The sequence below is a fragment of the Dermochelys coriacea genome, chromosome 12 (genome assembly GCF_009764565.3).
Source record: "Dermochelys coriacea isolate rDerCor1 chromosome 12, rDerCor1.pri.v4, whole genome shotgun sequence".
Lineage (NCBI taxonomy): Eukaryota > Metazoa > Chordata > Testudines > Dermochelyidae > Dermochelys > Dermochelys coriacea.
The window spans coordinates 26,041,719-26,054,628 of record NC_050079.1 but is presented as its reverse complement, the minus strand read 5'-3'; the positions used below and the strand labels follow the sequence as shown (position 1 = coordinate 26,054,628).

At 43.0% G+C, this 12,910-nt stretch overlaps 1 protein-coding gene across 1 annotated transcript in view; it reads right to left on the bottom strand.

Moving 5' to 3' along the window:
- The window catches only part of TERB1 (telomere repeat binding bouquet formation protein 1), a 44,786-nt gene extending 32,166 nt beyond the window's left edge, over nucleotides 1-12,620 (bottom strand). Inside the window, exons 1-8 of the mRNA XM_043495311.1 lie at nucleotides 12,325-12,620; nucleotides 7,869-7,933; nucleotides 3,982-4,092; nucleotides 3,585-3,713; nucleotides 2,212-2,343; nucleotides 1,483-1,543; nucleotides 1,277-1,392; nucleotides 999-1,121 (exon numbers count right to left, since the gene is read on the bottom strand). Of these exons, the coding sequence (XP_043351246.1) occupies nucleotides 999-1,121; nucleotides 1,277-1,392; nucleotides 1,483-1,543; nucleotides 2,212-2,343; nucleotides 3,585-3,713; nucleotides 3,982-4,092; nucleotides 7,869-7,902 (706 nt within the window). The 5' untranslated portion in view covers nucleotides 7,903-7,933; nucleotides 12,325-12,620. The remainder of the gene's footprint in view (nucleotides 1-998; nucleotides 1,122-1,276; nucleotides 1,393-1,482; nucleotides 1,544-2,211; nucleotides 2,344-3,584; nucleotides 3,714-3,981; nucleotides 4,093-7,868; nucleotides 7,934-12,324) is intronic.
- Nucleotides 12,621-12,910: the final 290 nt, after the last annotated feature.

Here is a 12,910-nt window from a genome sequence, read left to right as displayed (position 1 = left end):
GTGTGGAGAAGTTATTCTTCCTTGCACAGTCTCTGTTGTCTCCCAGGCTCAGTGATTAAACAGGGGGCAAAGGGGGGGGGGAGCCCTGGCCTACCCTCTACTCCGGGCTCCAGTCCAGGGACCCTAATAGTATCAGCTATAGTAGCTGACTTTTTAGAAACATGACATGTACAATTCCCTGGGCTACTTCCCCCACAGCAGCCCTCACTTCCTCAAGCTCCACTTCACCCTTACCTCAGGGCCTCCTTCCTTGTGCCTGATATGGTGTGTACTACTCAGCCTCTCCAACAGCGCAACTTCTTCCCACAGCTCCTGCCATGCACCCCCACCTGACTGACTGGGAAGCTTTTAACTAGTTTCAACCAGCCCCTGATTGGCTTTAGGTGTCCCACTCAACATAGCCTTCTACTTTCTGGAAAGTTCTAAATTGGCCCCAGGTGTCTTAATTGACCTGGAGCAGCTGCCATTTTACTTAACCTGGTACCAGAGATTTGTTTAGCCTGGAGCTAATATATCTATCTCCCACTACTTTTCTATAGCCATCTGGCCTTGCCCCGTCACAACACACACACACACACACACAAGCTGGATACCTCTAAGCAAAATGATTCATGACTAGCTGGCCCCCAGCACTCTACATCCCCACTCCAGCAGAATGGCTCCACTGGAGCTGATCTACCACAGCCTATGTTATTTTTTCCTAGGAATCCCTATGAGACCAGTAGGGGGATGATATGATTGCCTACTCCTGCCCCATGCTCACCCTACCTCTTCGCCCAGTGCAGACCCTGGACCTGAAAGTGTCCTCTGTGAGGTTTGAAGGAGAAGGGACAATGACACAGAGGAAGCTGATCCCTGCCTTCTGCAAAGAAGGTAGAAGATCAGTGAATGAATCTGGGGAGGTAGGGAAAGAGGAAGATATTTAAAATTTATTTATAGTTTCCAATGAAACATAGTTCCATGAAATCTAAATTGTTGACAGGATGTCATGTACTTACAATTATTAGCAACTGTAAGTCCAACAAATGAACAAATAGGACGAACTATCTCAGGCTTTATGCAACTTTGGAGCCAGTCTTTTGCATGTGGAAAAACTGAACAGCAAGTGTTTTGATTGTCTTCTGTAAAGATGTAAAACAAACAACAACAAAAATCTAAAATGTAATATATAGTTACGTTTATAGAGACACTAGAAAATGGAAGTCAGATGTCACTTTTTAAAAATGTTTTTTACGTTTATCGTCTTAATGTTATACAATTATTTATTAATAGTTACCATTTTGAGGATTATTAACACATGCACACAGAGTACTGCAGACTGAAGACCACAGCTGATAATACTGATTAATATTTTCATCTGACAGATTCATCTCAGATATTGAAAGAGTTGTTCTGTTAAGAAAAAGGCAAACATAATGGCAAAGATGAATTAGGACATAAGCAGTCTGTTAAATAGTTTCTGTTAAGATATAAAGTATTTACCTGAATAATTGTAGCAGAACACCAATGCAGCCTGTTTCTCTGATGTGAGTTTGCCCACTCTCTATAAATGACCATACGCCAGTATTGGGAGAGACAATACATAATTTTAAACAAAGTATTAATTCTTTAAATGCCGTTTAAATAGTTCAGTTTTACTTCAGCTCCCTTAGTATGCCATGTACAAATAAACAATGTGTTATGTACTTGTATCCTTAACTTTATAACAACAAAAAGTGCTAACAATGTTCTTCAATTTTTATAAACTACAAGAACTTCTAAATTAATTGTTACTTTGTGTTTTAAACCATGTGTTTGTACAGTGCCCAGAAGTATGGGGCCCTCTGGGTGCTACTGTAACAAAAATAATAATTAATAATGATCAAATGTTATGTCTCAATTTCTCTACAAAATATGAGAAACCCGCATTTTGCATTACATTTTGTTAAAAACTACACGTATGTTTCTTACACAAATAAGATAAAGTACTTTCAACATTTAAAAAAAAAAAAAACCCTCTTCTAATGTTTGATCTACTTGTAATTGATTTTGAGATCACCTAAAAGTAATCTATGTCACAATTAATCTTTATATACTAATCTTACAAAATATTAATGAAATCCTGAAGTCATGATAAACAGTATGGGCTGACAACTAGCAGTGTGTTTTAAAATGAGTTACATCGTATTAATAATTTAATGGTATTTTTACAAGGGAATGCAAAATACTTACTGTTATTTGAAACCAGTACTAATATAACATAAACAGACATTCGTTTCAAATTCACACTAGAATTCTTATTAGTTAAGAAGAAAATGAGGTCTTCAAACAATTCAGATGTACACAAAGTTTGTTGACAGTAAACTGAAACCAGAAAATGAATTATATTAATTCCTATTAAGCCATTTACAACTTCTATTTATTTAGGCAATAAAGTCTACAAATTACAGACTCATAAAAAGATTCTGTCTAAAATATACAGACTGACCTTTACTGAAAGGCTGTCAAGAGAAAAACAATTTTCAGGACTGAATCAGATATTAAAAATGTAAATATTTCATACCATTACCTATTTGTAAGGCAAATTTCCTCTCCTCCCTTCCCCCAAACAACATATCAAAGCCAGGCTGAAAATGTTTTGACTCTTCCATAGATGTAACTGACAGCAACCTTTCCCCCAATCAACAAGGTGATACATACACTAACCATAATTGGGTAATTTTATGGAACAAAGTATCAGGTCTACTTGAAAGCTCCCATTCTAATTTCCCTCCTCACGGCATGGCATTACTTCAGAAGTTCTGGGATATCTATTTCAAGACATAGCACATTAGAAATTCATCTTACCTAGCAACAGTTTAACAGTTACTAGGTAGAGTGAAAAAAGAAAAGGAGTACTTGTGGCACCTTAGAGACTAACAAATTTATTTGAGCATAAGCTTTCGTGAGCTACAGCTCACTTCATCAAATGTAGGTAGAGTGTAGCTTCCAGACTCACTCTGAAGGGTCAATTCTCAAATCCACTTGTCAATAACTTTCAATGTAACTTGATCATGTAACCTGCAGGTCTTTGCCTAAATCCTCAGTTGTGACCAGAATGTGCTGGGTGCATCCGAGGGAAGAGGGCTGCAAAAGAGCTATTTGCTGCTTCCTGATCCTGGAGCCAGTTCTGAGGCATCCTGGCCACAGGCATGATACTGAGCAATCTCAGACCATCATGCCAGTGGGGGACTGAAGAAGTGCACTAACCTGTTTTTGCCCACCCATGTCCTCTACATCAGAGCCTATAAGTGAGGCTGGTGATGTAGCGCTAGTCACTCCACCCAAGGGATTCCCCCAAACCAGAGGAATTCTCAGATGGCCATTTAAGATGGCTTTATGGCCCCTTTGAGCTTTCAGAATGGAGCAAGTATGGAACAGCAGAGTCAAGAATCTGGTCCCATTTGTCAGGCTGGTATCTGTTGTAACCTGATAAATATATCTAAAATTACATTAAACCATTGATTGATATGATAAATATAGGCAGAGGAGGAAATCTTAAGTTTTCAGGAACAATAAAGTGCAGTGATATAGAACATGGAAAAATAAATAAAATTATACTTTACCATTACTCTCCATTACAACTGCTAACGTAAATAAGGCTGCTTCCTTTACTATGCAGTGCACACTTGACTTTGCAAGGTCATTTACAAACATTAAACCACCAATCTCTCGGAAATAATCACTTGCTTCACCTGTTGCATATGCAGACACAATGAACAAAAAGGGAAATTTTTGTTAGATACTAATTTGGGAATCCAAAAACAATCAGAGCAGTATGAAATACATAACGTTTCCAAGATTTTATACCTCTACAGAGTCTTATGTCTCCTAGATATTATTTTAAAAAGTGACAATGTTTAATATATACTATGAAAAAAAATTCTACTATTACCATATTCAAATATCCAGATAGGAAATAACAAATACCCAATCAAAATGTCATGGTAGAATACTTCTTACTGTTTTGTTGGCAGATTGAATAAATAGTGATCAAGGCCTCTTTTTGAGAATCAGGGCTGTCCATTTGATATTTAAGACATTCAAGCAATAAATTCAGATCTGTCTTCATCTCTGTGAGGAAAAAAACAGTTTTAGAATAATTTTTACAGGAAATAGTATGTTTTCTTTTGAATGCACCTTGCAAAATTGACAATTAATTTTTATGTTAAGACAGTCATAAAAATATGGTACCATCTTCTATTCTGAAGAGAAAAAAGAACAATCTGAATTTGAATCTTTTTTGTTTCCCACCTAGTAATAAATGTTATGCACAGCCCAAAAAATGTGTGTCTGAGTAGTTTTTGTTATTAGATTATTATTTTATTTGTTAATGGAACAATCCCCTTTTCATATTAACCTTATTGCCTTCAGTAATAATGTTATGTCCCAGTCAAAATGTTTGCAGTCTGACATCTCGTTCATTCCTGAGATGATGTTGAAGTTTTCTGAAGGCGTTACTGGCTGTCCCAATGCACTTCATAATGTCGTTGTTATCAATCACAGCATCTTGTGAAACAACACTGTCTAGGTAGGAAATTTGTCAATGACATTGACAGGTCCATCAAAGAATACAACTGAAGTAGTTGCAATACTTCCTGGTTGAGACTGAACCATGATTTCTGTCTTCTTTAGGCTCATTGTTAAGCCAAAACATTTTGCTGCATGCGCAAAGAAGTCAGTGAGCAACTGAATGTCCCTGAGGTTATGGGCCAATAAAACACAGCCATTAGTGAACTGTAATTCATGAATAAACGTCTTCATAACTTTTGTATTTGAATGCAGGAGTTGAAGATTAAAGACACCTCTATCAATATGGTACTGCATATAAATGCTATAACCAATGTCGCTGAATGTGTCTATTAAAACAGCTGCAAACATGATGCTAAATAATGTCAGAGCAAAAAAACAGCCTTGTTTTACTCCACTGGTGTCAACATAGGAGCTGAGAAGCAGCCTTGGTCAAGAACACAAACCTGCATTCCTGCATGAAAAAATGTAATGTCAACAAACTTGTGGAGAACTGTGCCCTGGCCATCTTAATTTACAGAGTCAAAGGCCTTAGTAAGATCAACAAAACCTATATATAGGTCTTGATTCTGCTCATGACGTTTCTCCTGAATTTGCCAGAGTACAAAGATCCCGTCTGAAGTATCACACCCAGGACAGACGCAACATTGGATTTCAGGCAACATCTTCTCTGCAAATTGATAATCAGCCAGTTTAGCATGACTCAGGTGAGTATCTTTCTTGCAGTGGCAAGGAACTAGATGCCATGATGGTTATCACAATGCCTTCCTTTGATAAAGGTGAATACTGGCATCTTTAAGTTCCTGTGGCACAGTTTCCTGTTCCAAAAACAGGTGGTAGAGGCCAGTGAGCTTCCTGACAAGTCATGGCCCTCACATTTGAAGATCTCTGCAGGAACCATCTGGACCTGTTGCTTTGTCATTTGATATTTTCTTGACAGCTTTCCATACTTCAGATATGTTCAGTGGAATGCAAGTTGGTCATGAATTGGAAGTTATTCAAGACCATCAACAGCTGATGCTGATGTGGTAGATGGGAAGTTCAGAACCTTATTAAAAAGTGTTCAGCTCATCTTTTCACAATTTGTCCACAGTAAGTCAGCAGCATTGACTCATCTGCATTCCAGATAGGGATGGTACCATTAGATTGCAGGCCATATACGGCCTTCAGTTAATCAAAAAAATATTTGAAGTTTTTTGATCTGCCACTGATTGAGGCTGCTCAGCTTTCATTTTCCATCAGCTATTTTTCCTGTGGTGAAGCTTAGCTTGCACATTGCACTTTGTGCATGAATAAGAATTTTTTAATAGATGAGTTATCATCGTTTATCCATAACACGTGAAGAGCATACATGGATGTCAGGAGTTTCTTTATCTCAGCATCATTTTAATCAAACCAGTCACTCTGCCTACATGCAAGTTGTGACTAGGGATCCCCAGCAGCATCCTCTGCCTGTCCCTGTCACCACAACCCCATCACTGTAGGACTTTCAAAGAACAGAATTTAGAGGACTTTCCCCATTAGATAATTATAAATTACATCAAATGTTGGGTTTAAAATCTTGATCATGACAATGTACTGTATAAATAAAAACTTCAAGGACAAATAAGGAGAAGCTGGGTGTTTGGTATAACAAATTCTCTTTTAGGGCTCAATCCTGCCAGGTGCTGAGTGCCCTTACTCTTGCTGAAGACAACTGAAATTTAGGACACTCACTACCAACCAGGATAAAATCTCAATAATTAAGAGACTAATCCACTAGCACTGGGAGTTGGACCACATCCTAAGGACAGATGAACTGTTGAAAAGATATGGTCAGATTTAGGCACTTAAAGATGCAGATAGGTGCCTAGTGGGATTTTCAAAAGTGCCTACTCATGTAACTCCCATAAAAGTTAAATGCCTAGGTGCTTTCAAAAATTCCACTAAGTACGTATCTGCATCTTTAGATGCCTAAATACCTTTGAAAATCTGGCCCTTAGGGTCTAGAGTGTGCTACCAAGGTGACTTTATTAATAATTATTTTACCACTTCTGTTAATAGTAGCTACTGAATTTCTCTTAAAACTCACAATGCTTTGGTGATTTCAAAGGAATACAATTGTTAAATGAAAATAGAGATCATAGAATATCAGGGTTGGAAGGGATCTCAGGAGGTCATCCAGTCCAACATCCTGCACAAAGCAGGGCCAATCCCCAATTTTTGCCCCAGATCCCTAAATGGCCCCCTCAAGGATTGAACTCACAATCCTGGGTTAAGCAGGCCAATGCTCAAACCACTGAACTATCCCCCCCTCCCCTAAATGTGGGAACAATAATTATCAAAAACATAATTTCATATTGAGAGCATTTAGTGTCTGAAATTATGCCATTATCTTTGTCTAGTATCTTCACTGCAACATATAATCCAAATATATGAATATAGTAACAAGCGTGACAAAGTTCCTCCTCTACCTTGGTGGGTCCTGCAATTTTTGGCGGATTTGCTCACCTCCGAGATTCACGGCAGCCCTCAGTTTGGCCACTTCTGCTAAAGGCTCAAACCTGCCGCACACTCAGCTAACCTCATCACTGGACAGCATGAGGAAAAATGGAGAACAATCTTCACAGTCTCTGTTGTCCCACATAGTGGGTCAGGGACAGGCCAGATCTCTTTCCAAATTAGACTTTCCCTTCTGGTGTTGCTCACAGACCAGGTCAACTCCTCCTGTGTTGAATCAGGAGTTGGGGGATTGGGGGGAATCCGGGCGGGCCCTCTACACCGGGTTCCAGCCCAAGGCAGTGGATAGCAGCTGTCTACGTCTCCTGTAACAGCTGCGTGACAGCTACAGCTACAACTCCCTGGGCTACTTCCCCATGGCCTCCCCCCAGCACCTTCTTTATCCTCACCACAGGATCTTCCTCTTGAAGCCTGATCACGCTTGTACTCCTCAGTCCTCCTCACTCCCTGATCCTTGCACTTGCTCCACTAACTGATGGGAGGTTCTTTTTAAACCAGGTGTCCTGATTAGCCTGCCTGCTATAATTGATTCTAGTATGTTCTTAATTAGCTTGCCTGTCTTAATTGGTTCTAGCAGGTTCCTGATTGCTCTAGCACAGCCCCTGCTCTGGTCACTCAGAGAACAGAAAACTATTCATCCAGTGGCCAGCATATTTTCCTTCTACCAGACTCCTGTACCCCACTGGTCTGGGTCTGTCACACAAGGCACAAGCAAATTCATCCAACAGTCACCCATCCCCATGGTTGCCCAGCTACCATCAGAGTCTGGTAAAACAGTGAAAAACAGATTCAGATATGACAAGTGATTCGAGAGATCTTACCACACTGTGTGTTCTGTACTTCTATTTTTTCCATTTTCAATTGTATTCCTATTCTTACCCTGCAACTGTAAGAAAAGGCACTTTCTCAACAGTTCAGATCAGCAATGTTCACAAAAAGTGTACACACAGTATAAATCCATCATGCCACCTTCCTTACAACATCCTCCCTCCTCTTCTGGTTATTTGATTTTTAAACTGCATGCCATATGACATAAACCCAAATCAGTGTGATCATGAATGAAAGATTCCCTTTGGAAAGGTATCATTATAAGGTAATATACTACTGCAATTATAAGGGTTTTTATCCAATTTCATTTTGTAGACAAAATAATTTGGTTCTACCATTGTGATGTATGTAAAGATAAAAACTCCCAACCTCATACATTTTTAATCTTGATTGTGTTATTTATCTAAAAAAAATCTGCCACACTTTCTCCCCCTACATCTGGCTGCCAACTTACTTCAACTGCTTGGTGATGATACTGAACTACTGGCCAATAAAAAACTAGTAGTTCAAGTTTTCCAAGGAAATCTATGACCTGTTAGCTCCTGCTGCTACCACTAATGAGCATAGGTGCCAACTTTTCCCAACTCCGGTGGGTGCTTGACCCCCCCACACCACTTCCCTGCCCCCTCCCGCCCCTGACCCACCCCCATTCCAACAAACCCTTCCCCAAACTCCCCACCCCAACTCTACCCACTCCCTGCCCCATTGGACTCCTTCCCCAAATCCCCACCCCAGCCCCGCCTCTTCCCCGGGCACACCGCGTTCCCCCTCCACCCTCCCCAGTGCTTGCTGCCACAAAACAGCTGTTTCACAGCAGGAAGTGCTGGGAGCTAGGGGGAGAAGCGGGGATGCAGCGTGCTGAGGGGAGGCAGAGCAGAGGTGAGCTGGGGTGGGGGGCGGGGCAGGGAGCTTGGCTGCCGGTAAGTGCAAAGCACCCACCAATTTTTCCCCATGGGTGCTCCAGCCCCGGAGTACCCACAGATTTGGCGCCTATGCTAATAAGGAGCAACCAAACCTTGCATTGCATACAATTATGACTGTTTAAAAAACAGTATGGATCAAAACCAGACACACTTGATGGAACATGGACTACAGATTAAGATTTTAATATTTAATTGATTAGTAAAATTAGCATATTTTACATAAAATCAGAAAAATTCACAATTTCAACTCTAAAAACAAAACATAAGGGCCCAGATCCTTTGGTCCAACAGAGCAGCTTTCAGAGTGAGACTTAGGATTGGGGAGCACAAAGGTATCTTAAAGCCACAGTCCCCAAATGCTTGGGCAGGTCTGCATGAGTCCAGACACTTGCAAGCAAATTAGAGCAGACGGAGACGTGCTGTAAATTATACTGACTACCCGCAGCTCTCAAGAGATTAATCCAACAATTGAGGATTCCTGGAGCATAGACATGACCCAACTGCATTTCCTTTTCCCTGGACATGCCAAATATGCCAAGGGTCAACAAAGGTTGGCCTCAAGTCACTATGGTATCTTTAAAAAGAAAAGTAGCGGATGTTGTAGCTCATGAAAGCTTATGCTCAAATAAATTTGTTAGTCTCTAAGGTGCCACAAGTACTCCTTTTCTTCTTGCGAATACAGACTAACATGGCTGCTACTCTGAAACCTATGGTATCTTTAAGCCTCTTGAAGATTCTCCAGCTCAATGTGGGCATTTCAAGGGGGTTGGTTAAGCCAATTTTATGGCTACTTAGTGTCACCAGAGTAGTGCCTTTGAGAAATATCACAGTGCTATCATAAAAGAGGACAGTTCTTGCCTTCACTAAGAATTCTTTATCTTCCCTTTCCCTCATTTCCTCACTGCTTCACAGAATGGTTCACGTAAAAGGACCTTCCCAGTCCCCTCAAATCTGTCAATCACACAAATCACTTGAGAAGAGGAGATTGAGTTTTTTAAGCAGGAAGGACTCTTCTTACATTCTCATCCTATTTTTACTATTAAAACACACACACACATTCTCTCTCTCTCCTGATCCTCCGCCAATGACAGAAAACTCTGTAGCCTCCCAGTTTCCCTCTGCTTCCCACACAGGCCACATTGCGAGGCTGACAGAATACTAGATCAGCCTCCCATTTATTTAGCGAAGGACTGACCTTTCTCACCTTGGAGCTTCAAGTATCATTTTCAGTTCAGCTGAAGTAATGTTTTTTTAAATTTATGATTACAAACATGATTTTTTTGTAAATAAAATACAGTATCATTTTATAAACCTCCCATTGTTATGGATCAATAGATCTGCTTCATTATAATATCACAGACCACAGCCAAGATGAGTAAGTCACCAGGCTCTGCTTCAGCAGAGAACTTTTGTGAAGCCTGTTAAGTTTGATATAAGATAGAAGACGAAAACATTCTCTCTTTTCCGTCAGCTACGGATATCCAACCCAAATAATATTTTCTCAAATACAGGCCTATTTGTATTTTTGTACAGCACCAACGAAACACTTGGCTTATAATATTCAGAAATGTACCTACAAAAATGAGATCATGCTTTTCAAAGTGGATGAGAACATTCCAGACACTCAATGCCTGGATTCAGGCTATCATATGAGCTGTGTGACTCTATCATTATGCTGTAACACCAAATAGAAAGGAAAAATCCAAAATTCTCTCTGGCTGCTAATTAAGCCCTTTTTAAAAACTGTACGTTTTTAAAATCCTAGGGATAGATTCTCAGCTGGCGTAAACTATCACAGCTTCATTGAAATCATGACAGTTTATAGCAGCTGAGGATCTTTATATTTCCAAATATACCAGAGTGTTTATCATTCATTGGTAACAACTTGGTGAACTTACAACACTCAGGATGGTCATTTCTTATCCCCCAGTCTGCCACCTATGTGTTCATTCCATCTCTCCCCCTACCCCACACAATGACTCTCATATGTTAATGATTTCAATGTGTGTGTGGGGGGGGAGGGGGGGGGAACGACAACTAATTGCAGGAATCAGACACCAAAAACACAAACTATTGGTCCACTCTACCCCACCCCACCCCACCCCAAACAGACGTTAGGGCTTTTAAGTCCCACACTAGACAGAGATCAGGCTGCAACTCAAGTGCTTTCCCCCACCCATTCTGCTGAGATGTCATGATCACTCAGCGCTTGCTTGAGCTTTCAAAGCACCCCTGTCCCTGTACAATCAAAAGGCCTACATGAACATAAGAACAGCCATACTGGGTTAGAATAATGGTCCATCTAGTCCAGTATCTTGCCCTCTGACAGTGGCCAACACCAGGTGCTTCAGAGAAATGAACAGAACAGGTAATCAAATGATCCATCCCCTGTAGCCCATTCCCAGCTTCTGGCAAACAAAGGCTAGAGACATGGTTTTGCATTCCCGTCCATTCTGGCTAATAGCCATTAATGGCCCTATTCTCCATGAACTTATCTAGTTCTTTTTGAACCCTGTTCTAGTCTTGGCCTTCGCAACATTCTCTGGCATTATGTATGCATTGTATGAAGAAATACTTTCTTTTGTTTCTTTTAAACCTGCTATTTATTAATTTCATTTGGTGACCCCCTAGTTCTCGTCTTTACTCCTTCTCATAACACTTCCTTATTTACTTTCTCTAAACCAGTCATGATTTTATAGACCTCTATCATATCCCCTTTTAGTCATCTCTTTTTCAAGGTGAAAAATCCCAGTTTTATTAATCTTTACTCACACCCCTAAACATTTTGGTTGACTTTTTCTGTCTGCTCAGGCAGTGGGGACTCGCGGGCACCGCCAGCTTGCCAGAGTCAGTGTGTGGGTGGAAGACAGGGGGAGCAGCACTCTGGGCAGCAGGCCCTAGAGCCAGGCACACTGGCCCCACCTCTCAGGTAACAGGCCAAAGGGCGCAATGACCCCTTTGGCGCTTCCCAAAGTTACTGCTGTGGGGGAGGGGGCTTGTCCTAGCTGGCACGAGGCTCCAAGGGTACAGGTACACTGCAGCTTGACACCCATGGGTGGCCCATGTCCGCGGACGGGCGTCCACGGCTGTTTCACGGCGGTATAGACTTTGCATTGAGCTCTGCGACCCTCCCACCTCACAGGGGTCCTAGAGCTCAAGGCTGCGGCAGGAGCGCGAACATCAACACACCACAAACAGCCCTTAGCCCAGGCCAGCGGCGCACGTCCAACGGCAGCGTGGACCTAGCCCCGTCACCCGACTAGCGGCTCGGCTCTGCCCTGCCGGCACCGGCACCGGCGCCGGCGCCCGCAAGCTGCAGGGTGTTGCCTGTTCCCGCCCAGCGGACTGAACCAGCCGGCGTGGAGAAGGGCCCTGGCCCTGAGCGCGGCAGCGCGTACGGCTACGAGCGTCACGAGCCGCTTCTCAGAGCCGACGCTCGTGCAGCGGCCCGGCGCGCGCCCGCGGCAAAGAGCTGTCGAAAGGCAGGGCAGGGCCTCTCCCTCCGTACGGGGCGCGCGTCAGTCACCTCACGCAAGATGGGCGACAGCAGCCACTTTTCAGTCAGAGACAGACCAGCCCCAGCCCTGCCGCTCCGCGGGAGACCCCCGTGCGGCGCGGCCCGCGGGCACGAACGCTCGCTCCTGCAGGGCGCCTCAGCCCCGCGCCTGGTGGGAGGGAGCCGCTGGTCTCTCCCGCCTCAGGCTGCTCTAGCGGACCGTTGCGCTGTTGCCGGAGGGCAGCGCGTGCAGCCCCCTGCCAACGGGCTCAGCCCGGTACCGCGGCCCCGGCCCAAGCTGAAATGTAGGGCACGGCCGCTCCGACCTAGCGCCGCCTTCGCCCCGCGCCAGCCTCGCACGTAACCGCCCTGCCCACCCCTGAGCCGCTCCATTTATTACGCCCTGTCCTCCCTTCCCCAGGGAGAGCTGCCCCTGCGGAGGGAAGAGCCAGGCTGCCCCCTCTTCATGGGCCTGGAGCCCGTCTTCTACCAGCTGGGGAAGAATGAGGACTCACGGCGTGGGGGGTTGCTGCTGGTAAAGGTGACAAGGATGAAAGCGTCGCCCCCGCCCCCATCTCTCTCAGCGCTTCCCTCCAGCATACTTTTAATAGCAACA